At 28.5% G+C, this 21146-nt stretch overlaps 1 gene segment (V, D, J or C); it reads left to right on the plus strand.

The window, feature by feature from the left end:
* The first annotated feature begins 345 nt into the window (after positions 1 to 345).
* trac (T cell receptor alpha constant) overlaps positions 346 to 21146 on the plus strand; it is a 36573-nt gene continuing 15772 nt past the window's right edge. The window contains 1 exon segment of the C gene segment in view: positions 346 to 441. Coding sequence covers positions 366 to 441 — 76 coding nt within the window.

Consider the following 21146-nt stretch of genomic DNA (forward strand, 5'->3'; position numbering starts at 1 on the left):
ATTTACGACAAGCCTTTTAAATGAACTTTTCCTAAATACATTATTTAACATAAGCTCCCAGGGAAAGATTACTAATATTAATTTCAGCATTTAGCAATAGATTTTTTGGATCAAACATATTAGTTGTGAACATTAGTAAATGTTTCTCAGCAAGAATAAACTACATTCCTTAATAAAGATTAATAAATACTCTTGCAAATAGATTGATCATTGTTAATCAGGCTAAACCATGAATTAAGTAAACAAAACGATACATTAAACTAGCTAAATTTGTTTTAAGTTCTATGTACTATATAGCAAAACTACACATGATGTATAAAGTTTATGATGCTTGCCATGAGTAGTTAGTGTGTTTTAGTGTTGTCATGTATCTGTGTGTGACTGATAGCGGAGGATGGAAAGTAATATTTGGAAAAGGAACCAAACTGACCATCGAGTCAGGTAGTGTTTAATTTTCATAAATAGTTATTTTTATTTACCAGTACTCCAAAGAAAAAAGTGCCTGATGTAATCCAGTAATTTCATTATTTCTTATAGGTAAAAAATAAAAAAAATTACCCATTTTAACAGTAATATTAAAATAATTATATTTTGACCACAAAATACTTTTTAAAACTCATCCTTTTACTACTAAATGTAAAAAAAATTGTCTTTTCACCACTGAATGTATTCAGGAGATATAGGTTTATTAAAAGGGGTAATGTATATGGTTGCTAACACTGTGTATCATATTCTGATAAGATGTACTTTGGTGAAGGATCAAGGCTTATTATAAATTCAAGTAAGTTGAAACAAAGTCATCAGAATTATTTAATTCTCATGATAAGTTATTTAAGTGTTTTGTTTTTTTTTCTGGTCAGTTTTTAAACCAAAATGTTTGATATCAAAGTAGCTTACGTCCTAATACAGCAATAGAAAAAAATAAGAAACCACTTTGAAATTCTCAGTTTCTCTGTTGTTTACATGTTTGAGTTAAACATTATTTAAAATAATAATTTTAATAATGATGATGTCTTTTAAATTTGAATAAACGTTTTGTAATTTACATAAAGTAATAATTGGTCAAAAAATGTCATGCTTTCAGTCACACCAATAATCATTTTTTTAGAACTTTAGAAGAGTTCAAAAATAAAATCAGTATTTATTGTAGTAACCCTGATTTCCAGTCACAAGAGATGAAAAATTTTGTTATTTTCACCATTTGCCAGTTCACAAATTATTACAGTATGTTTTTAGCGTTTTTAGCATATTGAACCATGTTGCGTTGATGTGTCAGCTCTTAAACCGTTTTTTGTTGTGAGATTTTTCATTGTGTGAAAACTGGTGGATACGGAAAGATAATTTTTGGAGCTGGAACTAAATTAATAGTTGCAGCACGTAAGTGAACAATCTTCCAGTTTAATAAGGTTTTATTTAATTTTTGAGATTGCTTCGATTGTTGATTTCTATACGTTTTGTTTAAAGCCGCATCATCATAATTGTTTTAAAGTTCACCACTAAAGTTGCAAATATCATCATGTATTGCATACAATTATAATAGTTCACACAATGGCACTCATTACATAAAAAATACGAATGCTAAGTTTATGTAAAGCCACGTAGCTGTGTGTGACTAACAACGTGGGACGTATGATATTTGGAAAAGGAACAAAACTTATTGTTGATTCAGGTATTGCTAAAATCTATCTTCGAATCATTCATTTGTATTATTTATTGTGCATTTTGTTTGTGGTTGTGAAAACCGGTGAATGTCAAAAGGTTATCTTTGAAATAGAAACAAACCTGATAGTAAATGTGCTTAAGCTTATCTACAAATTTGCCATGATAAATCAGTCTTTATCTTTAAATACACTAAAATATTCATTCAGAATTAGCAGCACACAATACAATATTGACAGTGAACTTAAGATATTAAATTGACAGAAATAGTACTTTCTTTATTTCAGAATAATTAATTTATACCTTAAAAAACTGTATTTACAGTGGCGTTTCAGAGATTACGATTAGTCAAAAAAAAAAAACATTCTCTTGAGATTTTTGAAATGATGTTTCCTGTTGTGTGAATGTGGGATTGGAAAAGATCATTTTTGGGAAAGGCACACAATTACTAGTTGAATCAAGTAAGTCTGTTGCATCAATCAAACCGAAATGTAAAGTTGGTGTTATAGTGTTAAAATATACTTTTGATATGCACAAGTTTTGATGCTGTTTCATGTAGATATGAACAGTTTGGATGCAAAAATCTCAAATTACTAACTGAAACTGTCTTCAAAACTGAGCTTTTTTACCAGGCTCTTGTATGTAGGCTGAGTAATTTCACATTTGTATGGCAAAGAATAAGTTTTTTCATTGTCTTTAAAATGAAATGACTCATAAACATGAGAGTCTGAGAACATACACCACTTAAGATTTTTTTTGCATTTGAACGCTTTATATAGACGGTAGTTAATGTTGACCAACATGTAAGGTATCCAATTCCAAATATACATTTAAAAAGATTTTGAGAATTTTTTGTCATACAGAAGTTTTACTTATAATTTAAATTACACCTAGTAATTGCTGAGGTGTTTATTACAGTGTGTCTTATTCAGGGGGCAAAATAATACTTGCCTCTGGAACATCATTGACTGTTCATTCAAGTAAGTCAATATGAACTAATACAAATTAAAAAGAGATTGCTATTAGTATTGTTATTTAGTAACAGTAATACACTTCAAAAGCTTTTAAGCATGTTTTAGTAAAAAGAGACTTGAAATGTGTGCTTTTAAATAATCTCATTTCGTAATTATCTCTAATGATTATAATCAAATCAAAAGACCATATATTGCCAGAACTCTATAATACAGTAGATATTGCTTAGAATTTAACTATTGTGTGACACGTGCTGACAAAATTGTATTTGGTCAAGGCACAAAGCTTAATGTCGATTACAGTGAGTATTTAAATACATTACATTTGTCACTGCTGATAGTTAAAACCGTAATTTGCATTTTATATGCACAGCCAAGTGTGAGATTTTAGGTTTTAAATAGGTAAAGGTTTATAATACAGTAGCTTTAAAACATTAAATCCCAATATAACCTTTAAGACTTTACCATTATCAGACAAAAACATTTAAAATACCAAAATACAAGTATTCTCAGTTTTTAATCGAAACATATTTCAAACACAATAGCCTCAGTTGATGGTAAACTGGTGGTGTTTTCGTCATGATTGTTTGTGTTGTGTGGATGGTTCTGGAAGAAAGATCATCTTTGGTCAAGGGACAGCTTTAACAGTTCAGTCAAGTAAGAGATTTTTAGTTTCCATTTTAATATTACATTTTAATTTCCTCAATGCTCAATTTAAAAAATGTTGGAAAAAAAAGTCTGAAAGTCCAAAAATCTGTTGATACATAAGCCTTTCAACACATGTACACAAACAATATTCATAACTCAATTAGAAAAAGTTATTAGAACAACTAAAAAAAAATTTCCATTGACACAAAGCTAATTTCTTGATAAGTTTGCATTTGATTTATTCTGTAGATTTAAGTTTGATTATATTTTTATTCCAGACCTTTTTTATTTCAAATTTTTTAGATTGTGGTTTTTCCTTTAATGCCAAATTGTCAATTACAATTCTATAAATAATTCTACTCACATTCACTGCTAAAGTAAAAAAATACCATCCCATATCACAATAGTTTAACTAAATCACACAGTGGCTCTGATACATAAATAATAATCTTATGTTTTTGTAAAGCCACATAACTCTGTGTGACTATGACTACAATGGGACGTATGATATTTGGAAAAGGAACAAAACTTACTGTCCATTCAGGTATTGTATATCATATTAATTCCGCATTTGATGTTTATATTTACTTTCTTTTTTTAAAAAAGCTTAATATTTTTCCACCAGTCATGTTTTCATAAGTCAGAGGTTATAAATTTTATCTATAAATTCAAATGTATTTAAGCTAGATGTAAATTCACGTAGGTGATGTCATGCAAATATTCAAATGAGAAATAACAAGCATAACCAATTCCAAATTTCCAACAAAACAATAACATTTTGACACATTTCAACCTTATATTAACAATATTTTGTATTTTATTATTATTTAAGTGTTAAGAAATGTGGATGTTCACATTTGGCAGACAATTTTTCAAAAAGACTGGAATTGCAATGAATTTGATCAATTATTGCATCCATTTGTGATTGAAACCTTGACCTTTAATGTTAGCTCCATGATCTACTATTTAAACTTTCTATAGATTGTCATTATAAATTGCATTAATTCCGGAATGCAACTCACAAGTAATTGCTGAGGTGTTTGCTGCTGTGTGACTTATTCAGGGGACAAAATCATATTTGCCTCTGGAACGTCATTGACTGTTCATTCAAGTAAGTGAATATATGCTAATAATGCAGTTAATCGGACAAATACAATCAATAATGCAGTTAATCTGACAAAGTAACTCAGAACTGAGTATTAGATATTGCCATGGTTTGAAATATTGTGTGACTCTTGCTGATAAGTTGATATTTAGTCAAGGCACAAAGCTGAATGTCAATTACAGTGAGTAAATTTCACATGTTTTCTGAATGAAGCATTTATAACATTTCAAATTGTAATTCTGTTGTTTGTTTAATAGTTTAAAACTATTTTTCAAGTTAATAACTTGGATGTGCAGACTATAGAGGTTATGTGCAATTAAAATTAAATATTTTAATTCAAAAATTATTATTCATAGTATAAAATGCATATCTTTCAATATCCAGTTATAGACTCTAAGCTGTTTTTGCTGTGAGGTCAGTTAGTGTGTGAATGATGGGACCTGGAAGCTTCATTTTGGAAAAGGGATGACTTTATATGTGCAGTCAAGTAAGAGATTTATTCATTCGTTTACAAAGTGTAATAAACTGCGTATAATATAATTGTTTAGAATAAGTAAACCAAAGAAGAAAAAAAGTACAAAAAAAGCCTTTCAGTTTTATACAATGATAGAAGAATGTTTAAATATCCAAATTAATCTAATCTCAATTAAATAAACAAATATATTTTATTTTAGAGTTTATAATTGACCCATATTTATTAGTTATTTATTTAAAAAAAAAGTATTAGTCTGCAACGTAATCTAATTATATTTAATTTAATATTCTAATGAATACTACTGAAAAATAAATGCTAATTTAAAAAATTTAATTTATCTTGATAGATTATAAACAACTATGTATTGCAGTAGTCTTGGTAAACTGATAATGTTTTTGTCATGAGTGTTTGTGTTGTGTGGATGGTTCTGGGCTGAAAATCATTTTTGGTCAAGGAACAACTTTAATAGTTGAATCAAGTAAGAGACTTTTACTTTACATTTTAAAAGTATCTACTAGAATCTATTCAATAAAATGTTTTAAAATCAATTTAACCTCATGTACATAGATGAAGACACGTGTTTATGAATTACAAGTTATTATCACTAGCAAACAAATAACATCATCAGAGATACAAATGTGTTTTATTGACTATTAATATATATTTTGAGAAAATAATGATGTAAATGTAGGCCTTGTAAACTCTAAGGAAGAGCTTTTGGAAGAGGTGCTTGTTACTGTGTGAATGCTGCAACACAAAAGATCGTCTTTGGATCTGGAACAAAAGTATTCATAGAAACAAGTAGGACATTTTGTTCTATTTTACATATATGCTTTACTCTTTAAAGGAAAAAACATATAGTATTTAACAGCAGAGATTTATTTACAGTAGTCTTCAAAAATGAAAAACAGACACGTTTTTTTCAAATTGTAAAATATAATGAATAAAATCTAATTCATTAGATTTCTAAAAAATCAAATATCTAGCTAACATATTTACGCAATATTTAGTTCTACAGTTACCAATAAAAATGTGACCTCTGGTTCATGGTAAACCAGTAAAGTTTTTTGTCATGATTGTTTCTATTGTGTGGATGCTGGTGGAGGGAGAAAGATCATTTTTGGTCAAGGAACAGCCTTAAAAGTTGAATCAAGTAAGATTTTTGAATTTTAGCATAAATGAGATGCACACTTTTTTAAAAACAAATAAATAAATAAGCTATATTTTACCATTGTCAAACTTTTAAATATGTATAAATAATGTATTCATCAAACCATGTTTATTTTAATAACAGGCCAAAGGCTTACGCATAATGTAAACTTTACTAATTATGTCCTCACGAACATTTTGTCTGAGTGTTTGTTACTGTGTGAATTATGGGAACAACAAGATCACTTTTGGAAGTGGAACAAAACTGACAGTTGAATCTCGTAAGACACTTTTTCTTCTTTATTGTACCATTTAAATACCTACACTAAAATTTATATCATTGTTTTATTGTAAAATATTGTAATATTGTAAAATTCTTTCTTATCTTAAGTCAATAATACTATTTTAAATAAGATTTATTATATAGTAGTTTAATATTTAGGAGTTTTATAGGGTTTTAAATGTTTAGTAAAGTTACATTATGACTAATTTTGTCAGATCATATATTATATCACATTATATGAAAATATATTATATTATCTTTTAAAATACCATTCAAAAATGACAGTTGCTGACATTACACAATATTAAAATATCATATAAAATAAAATATTAGGAAAAAGCACTGTTTATAATTGAAACAAAAGAAGATATAGTGCAAAGAGTTAGAGTAGATTGTTTAGCCAAAGCAAGTTTTTGTGAAGGCTGCTTAGATTGTGTGACTTTGAATGCAAACAAGATCATCTTTGGAGAAGGAACAATGCTACATGTAAAAGCAAGTAAGACCCTGATCATAATTTCATAATTAAAACTTCTGTTTGTATTTAGAGGATTGCATTTGAGAATTTTAAGTTATATTAGGTGTTAGAAGTCATTGGAAATGAATAATGACAATAGTAGGAATCGCAGTTGTGAATGTAAAAATTGTGGTGTTCAACACAGTGTGAATTACAATAAGATCACTTTCGGTCAGGGAACACAGCTTTATGTTTACTCCAGTAAGTACTTTATATTATACATTTATTAATGCATAGATGCATAGTGCATAGATGCATATGCATAATGCATAGATATGCAAATAAGCAGGAAGGAAGAAAAAATTAATAATATCCTGATTACCGATATGTGATGACAGTCGCATTCTGTAGCAAAGTCATAAAATAAATGATAAAAAATGTCATTGAATTTGGCGAATAATAACCATGAAGCAAACAAAAAGTAAAGTATGGTTTTTAGAATTTGTAAAATGTTCGAGTTCTTAATGTGCGTCAAGAGTTTTTGCTCAGGCTTTTGTTAGTGTGTGAATTACGACAAGATCTTTTTTGGAGCTGGAACCAAACTAATCATGGAATCTCGTAAGACCAAAACATTTTTTCCTTCTTAAATCATCTTATTAACATCATAATTATTTAATATTAATACATAATACAACAATAAAATCTCTCAATGTTTGTAGTATTTTTGTGTTGCGTTCAACTGTATAAGTTCAACTTTATAAACTTAAAACTGAATAAGTAAAACAATGTAACAGAGTAATGCTAGCAAATTTAATCTGAATAGCATGAATGAATTGCAGAACATTTAGTATTTTCATTAATAGATTTTAGTCACGTTAATGAATAAACTGTAACATAAATTGTAATATTCCAAGAATTGTAAGTTTGTAAGAATCCAAATTATTTTGGAAGTCGTGTATCAAGTTTTTGAAGTTAACCAGATCGCTGTGTGACAACTGGAGTAAAGATAATATTTGGAAGGGGTACTCGACTTATTGTGGAGTCAAGTAAGTGATTTAATTTCAGCAAACTTTTAATTAATAAACTATTAATAAACTATTAATTAATTAAATTAATGAAAGCCCAAAAAATCTATTTATGCTTTGGTTCACAGAGATGGTCAAACAATTATATGTTCAAACGTTCCAAAAATTATCATTTGTGCATCACCACTGAGGATGGAAAGGTTACAGTTTTGTTGTAAATTATTAGATTAGTTGTATAAAAAGTGGAACAAAAAATTTTTGAAGAAGGAACCCATCTCAAGTTTCAAGAAGTAGTGTCTTTATATACAGTAGTGATCACAAAAAATAAAATAACATTTTTTTCATTTGAGTTGAATATCAGAAGAAAAAAACATAGTGGACTCATTTGTGGTTAGTTGTATAAGTAATTGTAATGTAGTTTGTGTCTGTGTGACTGCTGGTAACAAGATAATCTTTGGAAAAGGAACACAAGTTCATGTTGAAACAAGTGAGTGAAACAGATTGATCATTTATTTATATTTAAACAGTGAGCTCAAATGTTTTATATGTCTGGTAACATGGCCGAAAATATTTAGGAAACCTGTTTGAAAACAGTCCTTATTCAATTGAAGATTTTAAAACCACACACTTAACCCCATACTGTTTAACAACTTTATGTGCAGTATACAGTATATCTTCATGTGTCACAGTATATGAGAAACATTAAATGTTATTGGGATTCCCTTTATGGTTGATAGCTTTATTAGTGTGTGAATGACACAGCATTAAAAGTTATTTTCGCAAGTGGAACTTTGCTCTCAGTGGAATCCAGTAAGAAACGTATTTTTTCCCAATGAACTTAATTAAATGAACTTCATTTACAATAACCACACTGCTTGTTTTTTTAATAGTTTAATTTAATGAAAATGTATGTGTAAAATCACTGATGTGATTGATGTTATATGAGAAAAATCACTCATCTTTACTGTATATTGGATGTTGAATGTAAAATAAGTCAAAATCTGCACACTAAGCTAAATGTTGATTACGAGTATTTAAGTGCTTCACACATTCATCTCTGATGATAGTGTAGTCATCAACATTATCTAAAACAACGTCTTAAATGTAATCAGGATTTTTAAATTAGATTTTTTAGAAATTAAAATCCAGTGAGACACAATGTGAATGTTTTTTATGTATATGCAGTAAATCTGAGTAAACAGTGTTTACTCAGTAAATTACTCAATATGTTTCGGTGCCAGATTGTAGAAAAGTAATGTTTTGGCTGTGAGGTCAGTTAGTGTGTGAATGATGGGACTAGGAAGATTCATTTTGGAAAAGGGACGACTTTATATGTGCAGTCAAGTAAGAAATTTAGTTTTATTTAAAAAAAGTTGCTTAGAATATAATAGTTTGTAATTGCTAAAAAAAAAAAAACTTTTTATACAATTATAGAATGTTTAAAATAACTAAATAAATCTAATCTTAAATAAATGAACTAATACATTTAACTTAAACGTTTATAATTAACGCATATTTCAAACACATTTGCATCAGTTAAAGTTACCCTGGTGGTGTTTTTGTCATGATTGTTTGTGTTGTGTGGATGGTGCTGCAAGAAAAATCTTTTTCGGTCAAGGAACAACTTTAACTGTTCAATCAAGTAAGAGACATCTAATTTATAATAACGTATATATATTTTTTATTTCACCAGACACTACTTGTATTTTTTAAAGTTGATTAGTAAGACTTTGATTACATGTCCACAAAAGGTTATTCAATCTGAACAAGTCAGATGAAACAGAAATGAGTCTTTTAAAATAATTGAACAAATGATGCAAAACTATTTAGTTGAAAATAACATTGATTTTGAAAGAAAGGTTTTGGAAGTGGTGTTTGTTACTGTGTGAATGACGCAACACGAAAGATCATCTTTGGGTCTGGAACAAAACTATTCATAGAATCAAGTAAGAAAACATTTTTGTGCTTATATATACAGTATATGTAGTTATTGTACTCTTTAAACCTATTTCACAGCCAATAAACTAATATTTAAGCTCATATTTGAGTCTTGGACAACATCAACCATTCGAAAAATAATATCATTCTTTTGATTATTCCTGTTGTAGTCCTGACCCATAGAACAGTAATAGCTGTATGTCCAGGAGAAATATTAGGTAGCCTAAACATATTGTGTTGTGAATAGGGGTGTGCGATATGACAAGTTTTGATTGTGGACGATTAAAATGTCAATACATGCATCTCTGTCTTAGTATACCCATTTTACAACACACCGTTATTTCAAATCCAATATTAACTCAGCATTAGTCTCAGCACGTATTCGTATTGACAAAACTATGTTAGTTTCATTTATTTTAACCTCGGTTAAACATTAACAGCAAATGCAGAGCCACATTTTTTTTTTCGAGCGCACATACCTGAGGAAAGCCCTTTACACAGCTCCAAATTACAAGATTAGGCTATCTTTAAAGACTGATCGTGCCAGATATACATATAAGCACATTTAGTTACTGTGTCTAAACTGAATGGAAACTACAGTTAATAGAAAAATGAATGTGTGATGTGCAGGTCCTAAAGTGTGAGCCGACTAATAGTCTCAACATTCTGCCACTTGACATTGAGTGATAATTCACCCCAAAATTTGTATTCTCTTAACATTTGGTCACTCTGATGATGACCCTGATCTGTATTAATTTATTACTATCCATTCAACGTTAATAAAACAGCAAAGCATTTGAAAGAATCATGATAAAATCGTGATAATCATGGGAAAATTGTGCTATGATATTCTCGCACACTTAATTGTGATAAGTTTATATTTGGTCAGAGAATGCATTTACTTGTCTATTTTAAGAAGTATAAAAGACATATTCATGTTAGTTATAATGTTGCATCATATCACATTGCCATTGAGTAAAAATCCCAAAGTAAAATTGTTACTGTTAATTGTTAATGTTTTGTTCAATTTAAGTCATTGTTCAAACGTAAACCAGTTCAGTTTTTGTCATGATTGTTTGTGTTGTGTGGATGCTGCTAGGAAGATCATTTTTGGTCAAGGAACAACTTTAATAGTTGAATCAAGTAAGAGATTTTTAATTTGTCTTTAGTGTTATTTTGGTCATAATAAGGTTGCAGTTTTATCAAAAAAAAAAAAAAAGTTAATTGTATTTAAGCTATTGACACTTGAAAATTATACACTTGTTGAAGATGTATTTATTGTATATTGTTTCAGTTTCAATATATCATTAATGCAATTTATTCCTCAAACAAGAATTATTTGTATTGATAAATTATCAAAATATTCTTTTACATATGTACAGTATATTGTAGACTTGTGTACTTTATGAAGGGCATCCTCAAGAAAATTTTGTCTGATGTTTGTTACTGTGAGAATTATGGCAACAACAAGATCACCTTTGGAAATGGAACAAAACTGACGGTTGAATCTCGTAAGACACTTTTATTTTTTAGTATATTATATAAATGCTCAATAGACACTGAAATTATTATCTAGATACTGCAATAGTCAAAACATGTTTCCATACTGTAGATCAATATCAGTAAATGCAAAGAAAAAAAGCTATAATAAACTATTAGCCTGTGTTAGATTATTAAACAAGTCATGTTAGTTTAAATTAAATGGAAACGTCTTATTTTTGCTTAAAGACTGATCTAAAGTAGTGTGAAAACACTACCATAAAGTATTTAATAATATTTTGTTCATAATTGTAATTGAAAAATTAATCGTATATTTGAAGTTTAGGAACGGTTCAGAAAATTAGATCTGTTTTGCCAAACCAGCACAGATGCAGTTTTTGTGAAGGCTGCTTATATTGTGTGACTTTTGGTGCAACCAAGATCATCTTTGGAGCAGGAACGATGTTATACGTAGAAGCAAGTAAGAGCCTGATTATATTTTCGTAATTTAAACTGTTTGTGTCATTAGCGTTTTCTATAGGTGTCAAGTTTTATGGGGATAGTTTACTCGAAATGGAAAATTTGTCCCTTTGCTCACCACACAGTTGTTCCAAACTTTCATGAATTTGTTTTTTGTGTTGAGAATATTTTGAAGATTCCCATTTACTTCCATAGGTTAGTCATATTATCCAAAATTGTTCAAAAATGTTCACCAAAAGAAAGTTGACTAATAGATGACCAGTGAAAAATATTTGTGCAAACCTTTAAAACAAAAAATAAAATTGGAAATAATTATTCTTAGCACCACAGTTGTTGAGTCCAGAAGTTGTTGTTCTGGTGTTCAACACTGTGTGAATTACGGCAACAAGATCATATTTGGTCAGGGAACACAGCTTTATGTTTATGCCAGTAAGTACAATGTTTTATTTTATAATGAAAATGTTATGTTTTGCGTTAAGATATGATATAAAAACTGTCTCATTGAAATTGTAAAAAAAGGTAATTATTTGCATTGCAATGCAAAGAGCATTTCAAAATGCATGTTAGATATAATGATGCTTTGAGCTTCTTATCACATTTCCATTGATAACATATCAAATAATATTTAATTTTATAATACATATATTCTGTTGCACATTTAGTGACAATCAAAATCATTTAGAGTATGACCATTTTTGACTATTTAAAACACAATTTAAATAATCTTAAGTAAAAAATTGTGTTAATATTATACAAATGGCATTACTAACTGTGAACTTTACAATGTCTTGGCAAAAGTAAAAATAATATCCATTACTGCTTGCAATGTTGGACTTAAAACATCAAAACTAAATAATAATAAAAAGCTACAAAGAAGTAAAAACTTTTTATGATTCTTACAAATGTTGAACTTTTAAATGTCCGTCAAGAGTTTTTGCTCAGGCTTTTGTTAGTGTGTGAATTACAACAAGATCACTTTTGGAGCTGGAACCAAACTAATTGTGGAATCTCGTAAGACCAAATCATTATTTCTATCTTAAATCATCTTACTAACACAATATTTTTTTATTGCATTAATTAAGAGAATCTTAAGACTCTTCTTGCGTTGCATTTATACTATACAAGCTGAAAAACAGTCCAAGAATGACATTGAAAAAGTGTTTTTGATTTTAATGATTAAACAGATCAAAGTGATATTAAAACGCTAATGTTATTAATGAATAGTAAAACAACTGTTTTACTAATTAAACATATATATTAGTACATTTCAGTCATGTTGATGAATAATTAAAAGTTTTTATTTAAAATTAAAGTTTACATAATTATTGTAATGATTAAAGCTACACATTTTTGGAAGTCGTGTATTTGGTTTTTGTAGTTATCCAGATCGTTGTGTGACATCTGGAGTAAAGCTAATATTTGGAAGTGGTACTAGACTAATTGTGGAGTCAAGTAAGTAAATTATTTTCAGCAAATAAATATTTCCTTAGTTTTATACCTGTTCAACTAATATTTTGGTATGCTAATATAAAAAAAAAATCAGAAAAAAATCTTGATGATGATATATTATTGTTAAAGGTTATGGTAAAATGTGACAACTTAAGTCCATGTGTTTACATTCTATTAATATTCATATTATTCTCACTAACCTTTGATTATAACCTTGGCCCTGAGTTTTATTAATCGCGATTACATATTGATAAGGCAACAACACAATCATCTTATACATTCAGACAAAAGTTTTTGCGAAGTTTTTGCATTGTAGTTTGTGTCTGTGTGACTGCTGGTTACAAGTTAATATTTGGAAAAGGAACACAAGTTCACGTTGAAGCGAGTGAGTGAAACATTTAATGTAATTTATATGTATATAGTGTTGCATGACATTTTAATAGTATTTTTAAAAGTAGAATTTAATTTCTTTTAATCTACTTTATTGTTTGAGGAACAAAACATGGAATCCATAGATAACACATAAAAACACTATTTTTCCAACCCATCTACCTTTTGAATAAATCTAATTGTCATGAAAAATATTACAACTTCTCCACTCTTTTAGTGGAATTTCTAAGAAACCCATTTGAAACAACCTGTTTAAAAACAGTCATTATGAGTTAAGATTCTCTCTTTAATAATGTTATATGCATTTAATATAATATAATGTAAAATAATGTAATGGAGTATATCACAATTAAACACAAATTCGGTTTGGATCTTGAAATGTTTTTGGGACCCCTTTATTGTCAAGAGTTTTATCAGTGTGTGAATGATGGGATGTACAAACTCATTTTTGCACGTGGAACTTTTCTTTCAGTGGAATCTAGTAAGAACCCTATTTTTTCCCCTCATCTAATTAAACAAGTTAATTAAACATTACTTTGCTTTAATTGTTGTTTACATAATTCAATGTAAGATCACCAGAGTATTGGTGTAGCATGAATAAATATAGAAAAAATAATAAATAATACCCATACCAAATATAGTGTTTGCATAATATTCTATAACTAATTGCACATACACTTATGTTAGGATTAGGATTTAGGATGATAAGTTACTGATAGCCTTTATATCAGTGTGTTTACATCATCGGGAGTAGGAAAAGTTATGTTTAGATCCGGGACCCAGTTAAAAATTCAAATTAGTGATTAAAATGCTTAATCTTATTATGTTTGTGTTTTGTTTACCTACACATGATGTGCACTGTGTTTGTCTTACGGTTTTGTCATTGAATAGTTTTTGTGCTGTGGTTAATTGATGTGTGTATGTCGGCAATAAGATTGTGTTTGGAAGAGGGACACAATTATATGTCACTGCACGTAAGTCATATTACTTTTTGTCTTCAAATATTAAAATATCTCATAATTTGTAGTTTGCCAGTGCAGATGCTTTGACAAAAAAAAATAAAAGATGGAAATGACCAAATGTGACAACCACATTTAAAAATGAACAAAGATAATAAATTATATAAATATAAAAAAATACTAGCCCTAATTATCATCTTGTCATACTAATTAATTAGGTAAACCCAAATATATCAGCAGATTCAGCACCAAACATGTTATCTGTTCATAGACTGAAATATAGGTTATTTATTTATTGTACCTAATAAATAACTTCAATGATCCATAGTTACTCATAATAAAACACACATTTTATAAAACATACTGTAAATGTAGCTAGTCATTCATGTTAAATTATGTACACTCAACCCGCTAAACAAGTTTAGATGTTTTCGTTATGGATTCAGGATGTGTGTGACTGTTAGTCAAAAGATAATCTTTGCTACCGGAACAACTCTGACTGTACGAACACGTAAGTTTATTAATGCAAATTCCATTATCAGTAGTTTTAAAACACAATCCACCACTGATTCTGAACATTTATAAACTTAAATGTTATTGGATGATTTAATTGATTTCATTTGTTATCCATGTAATACGTGCCTACTTCATAACTGGTATAAATTTTTGTATAAGTAAAAATTGACAAGTCATGTTATGCAAAATTAACAAGAAATTGTGTTCACAGTACTGTACTACTAATAGTATACTAGTTTATGTCATTTCTGCACGTGAACTGTGACTTATAGAACCAGAAACTTCACTTTTGGCTAAAAGTAAATTGATTCTTTATTCAAGCGAATTATTATTTTAAAGTCAATTGTGTTCAAGTTTTTTTATGCCCAAGTGAAATACAGATATGAAATGATTATAAACTTGCATTTTTTTAAAATTAGTGCACAATGTCTCCAGGAACAGAGCAGTTAGCATTAGGTATTTGTGTAGAAGTCATTAGTTGTGTGAATGACGGAGTTAGAATAATATTTGGCAAAGGAACAGAACTCAAAATACAACAAAGTAGGTTCGATTTTTCTGCAGTCTATCAATTGTTCTCCGCATAACCATGTTTTGTAGATAGTGTTAAATAAATCAGCTTAATATTTTGTCTATACAATACAAAATCAAGAATGCATATACAACTCAAATATATTTTGAAGTAGGGTAATGTGCAGATTTTGCTTGCACGGTTTTCATAGCGTGACATCAAACTGGAAAGTATTTTTTGGTTCAGGAGTTAAACTACAAGTTGAGCAAAGTGAGTACTATTTAAAACACAGAAAACTAGAGATGTTTTTTGTTTTGTTTTAGCTCTCAATGAGAAATCGTTGTAATGTTGTTGATGTTTTTAAGCTTTTAGGTGTTTTCATGAATTTTATACAAATTTATCGACACTTAAAAAAATACTGTAAAATTTACAGTAACTTACTGGAAATTTTGGAAATTTACAAACAGATTACTAAATATTTAAAATTTTTCTGTATTTTTTACATTACAGTTGCAATTATTTATTTACAATGCCTCTGTAAATTGCCAAAATTTCCAGTAACCAAATATGCCAGTGTTTTATTTTTTAAATAAAGTTTTTCAAAGTGTAGCAATTACTGACTTTAATATGTGGTTCCGCCTGATCAGAAGTTTCATTTTTGGTTATTTAAAAATTTTGGTAAAGTTTGGTCAGACCCTAATAGAGAGCATTAGGCAGATGAGTTTTTGGTGCATGTCTAAAGACTGTGTGAATACTGGCTATAAGATTATCTTTGGCACTGGAACCAAACTTATCATTCAAACAAGTAAGTTTCGTTTTAAACTACAAAAATAATATAGCATTATAAACTGCACATAAAATACAAAAACTGAACAGAAAATACTATATATTTTATTAATTATTTGATCTACTAAAATTAACTAGAAAATGAAAATTAACTAGAAAATTTAACTCAATTAGATTTAGTAAAAATTTATTAATTCTCTAGCATATATTATATGCTATAAAATGAATATTGGCCTCTTTGAAATTTGACACCAGTTTTTGGTTCACACTGTATGGCTGTGTGAATAACGCCAATAGGATTTTCTTTAGTAAAGGGACAAAACTCATCATAGAACCACGTAAGTTCAGATATTTCTAAGAATTAATTGTTATTGGTTTATTATATATATTATATTGGTAGTATTATAGTAAATTACAGCAAAAAAATATATTGACATTTTGTTAAAAAAAACTTGTAGGTTATTTTTTAGCTTAATACTGGCAATTAAATTATGAACAAATATGCGTTGTATTGTTTTCAAAGTATCAAAAGCTGAATAACTGAATAATTTATCTGTGCTTTTAATGAAGGATGCAAGTAAGATAGTTGTTGGTTATTATATTAATACACAAAAATGAATTAAGCTTAATGAAAATGACATTAAGTAACAACAAATGTCTTTACACTATAACTTACCAAACACATACAAGTTACTGTAGTGAGTAAATGTACTGTGTGAATCAAGGAGGATACAAGCTGATATTTGCTTCTGGGACAAAATTAACTGTTAATTCAAGTGAGTTTATCTTATTTCTTTAAGTCATTCTTTTACATAAAAATATAGCACTAAAATAAAATATAGTTGCAAACAATTGTTTGCAAATGTAAAACGTTTGATCAGACAAAGGTTTGTTAATGGAAAAAAATGCATAATTCATTTTGTTAATATTGCAAGTTGTTACATTTTCAAATGATCAAAGGTGCTATAATGGTATTCAACAATTATGTTGAGAATAGTTTTTTTGCAATAGATGCAGATAAGTGTTTTCGGTATGATAAATATGAAATTTAATAACTTGGGTGGATGCAAGTGTGATGGTTGTTATTATATTTATGCACAAAATTGTATTATGCTTATGGAAAATGACAATAAGTAAACATACAACAAATGTCCGTACACCATAACCTACCAAAACACACACGCACGTTACTGTAATGACTAAATATACTGTGTGAATCAAGGATTTGGCAAACTGACATTTTCTTCAGGGACAATATTAACTATTAATTCAAGTGAGTTTTCCATTTTTTTCAGCATTTGTTTATGTTAACTTTAATACAAACATCAATAATAGAAGCATTCACGGTTCAAAATAAAATATTGAAAAGTCAAATATTATTGCAAAACAATAACCAAACAGCCATTGTCTTTACATCTGACAAGCACTGTTAAAGTTGCATTATTATTTGATAAAATAATATTAAGGAAATATATTAATAATGTCTGACAACGTTTAAAACAGGGCTAGATGTTTATGTTATGGATTCAGCTTATGTGTGACTAATGCTCAAAAGATAATCTTTGGGACGGGGACAACACTCACTGTACAAACACGTAAGTTTACACTTCTACATTAATATAAACCCATACATGTAGAAATACTGAACTTCAAAACTGACATTAAACATAATAATGTTTTGTGTTACATCATTTCATCACATTGCAGCTTTCTGTCTGTTAAAAAAAATCATATTTAAATAATTTAAACTGTTTATAACTTGTTAAAACCATTTCACATATTAAAATATGACACTAAACAAAAGCTTGCTTGTTTTAAATGGACATGAATGTTTGCAATAGTGTAGCAATTTGAGGAAGGTTTTGAGTTAATGGTTAATGACTGTGTGAATACTGGATATAAGATGGTTTTTGGAAAAGGGACCAAACTTGTCGTACAAACGAGTGAGTTTTATAATTGGATTTGTAATTGAACTTTATTGATTTTTCTTTTTTGGACACCATTATAATAATTATAGTTTTAATATACAATTGGGTGCTAAGTTCCAAACATTTGGAAACATCTATTTTATAGTTTAACGCAAATAACCACAGCTGTGTATATTCAAAATTATGTTGTTTTTTTTTTTTTTTTTTTTTCAAAAAACTAATTGTCGTTCATGTTTACACTGCCAATTAAATGACATTTCACAACACCAGCTCAGTTTTAAAGCTCGTAACACTTTGAACAAGGCTAGATGTTTTTGTTATGGATTCAGCATATGTGTGACATTTGGTCAAAAGATAATCTTTGCAACAGGGACAACACTCACTGTATAAACACGTAAGTTTATCCGTGAAAATTTCATTATCAGTAGCTTTAAAAAATACAATTCACTGCTGATTTTGAGCATTTGTGAACTTTAATTTTACTGTACGAATTTAATACAATAGTTGGTGTTATGGACAATTTTAATGTTTTTCGTTACAAAATATGAATGCAGCTGATCATTAATACCAAATACTACAAAGAATTGGTTATTTACATTGTGCAAATATTCCGGTCATTATGTAGATGGTGGTAAAACATGTTTTTCATTTGACCAATATCAAATAGACTTTATTCACAAACTGTATTCTTAACAGTTTATAGAAGATGGACAGTCTTAGTAAATATATTGATACACAAAGTATACAAAAGTAAAGCTACCATTAAAAACACCAAATGTTTATGCTCTGAAACATAGCGAAAACAGACACAAGTTACTGTAGTGAGTGAATATACTGTGTGAATCAAGGATTTAACAAGCTGATGTTTGGTTCTGGGACAATATTAACAGTCACTTCAAGTAAGTTTTTAACAAATTACTTTAAGTACTTTAAAACTTTAAAAGTTACTTTAAGTAACCATTTTTATGGCGTTAACTTCTGAATATAATGTTAAAGAAAACCCTAATGTTTAACAGAAAACTTTGTTAAATATTATTAAAAAACAATGAAACCCTCGATGTGCTTGGTTGAAAAAATTGGTAAAGTGCTTACGTAAATCAAACTTATAATTAGACACTTACTGAAGCTCCAAATACTCCAAATAAGGCTAGATGTTTTCGTTATGGATTCAGCAAATGTGTGACTAACAACCGAAAGATAGTCTTTGGGACGGGCACATCACTCACTGTACACACACGTAAGTTATTAGTTTTAAAATATTATCTCGTGATAAACATTTAGATACTTAAATACTTAAACTACTTTTGACATAAACTGTTTGCAATTTTACTGTTATTGTTTACGAAAGCATGAATGTAACTTATTAATACTAAATACCACATTTAAAAGAAAAGATCAACAGTTGCGAAGCTTAATTCTTAAATTTATATTTGCTTATTATGTTTCATGGTAGATGGAGTTAAAACATCTGACATCTGTTTTGATCTGACAAATATACTGTAAATCTTGCAGTGAATTACACACAAACTGTGTTCTTGACTGTTTTTGGAAAATGACGCTATTAGAAAGTGTCTTTGCACGTAAAAAATAGACATTCACAAAACATACTAAATATTCATGCGCTAACTATTTCTTACATGTACGATAACTAATAAAAGAAGAGTGTACAAGTTATAGTTGTGAATACATATTTTGTGTGAATCAATGATATACAGTAACAAACAGATTTTTGGTTCTGGGACAAAATGAACCATTTACTCAAGCGAGTTTTTCTATTTTTTTCACCATTATTTTGCATTAATCTAAATATTTAGTTGTAATCCAAAAAAATATATACCTAAAAACGTATTTATTAGTCGATTATTACCGCAAAAGCAAAATCCAAACAACCCCTGTTATCACTTCTTGTAAATATATTTTATGTGTATTATTAAATTCAACACACGACACTCCTAAATAACAAGGCTAGTTGTTTTTGTTATGGATTCAGCAAATGTGTGACTAACAACCTAAAGATAGTATTTGGGACGGGCACATCACTCACTGTACACACACGTAAGTTATTAGTTTTAAAATATTATCTCGTGCTAAGCATTTAGATACTTTATTACTTAATACTTCAACTACTTTTGACATGAATTGTTGACAATTTTGCTGTTATTATTTACAAAAGCATGAATGTAGCTTATCATGAATACTAAATACCAAAAGATCAACAGTTGCGAAGCTTAAATCTTAAATTATATTTGCTAATTATGTTTCATAGTAGATAGAGTTGAAACAGGTTTAGATTTGACAAATATACTGTAAATCTTGCAGTGAATTTTTTTGGAAAATGACGCTATTAGAAAGTGTATTTGCACATGTAAAAAGTAGACATTCACAAAACATACTAAATATTCATGCACCATAACTATTTCTTACTTGTTACTATTAAATGAAAAGCACACAAGTTACTGTTGTGAATAAATATACTGTGGGAATCAAGGATATGACAAACTGATTTTTGCATCTGGGACAAAATTAACCATTAACTCAAGTGAGTTTTTCCACTCTTTTCACCATTATTTTGCATTAACTTAAACATATAGTTGTAAACAAACAACAAAAAGATAATTGTTTACCATTAAATGTCAAATATTATTGTAAAAACAAAATTCAAACAAACACTTCTGTTCACTTCTGGCAAAAAATTTGTTTTGTCAAATTCACTGCACAACACTCATAACAAAGGTATAGCTGTTTTTGTAATGGATTCAGCATATGTGTGACTAACAACCAAAAGCTAATCTTTGGGACGGGGACAACACTCACTGTACATACCCGTAAGTTTACTTTGCTAAATGAATTCAAACTCATTCAAATCTGATTATAAAAACTTGATTAATGCAAAAAATAAGTGAAGATATAAATAATTGATTTCGATTAGTGTGATACATTTCAC

Source organism: Danio rerio, chromosome 2 (genome assembly GCF_049306965.1).
Source record: "Danio rerio strain Tuebingen ecotype United States chromosome 2, GRCz12tu, whole genome shotgun sequence".
Classification (NCBI taxonomy): Eukaryota; Metazoa; Chordata; class Actinopteri; order Cypriniformes; family Danionidae; genus Danio; species Danio rerio.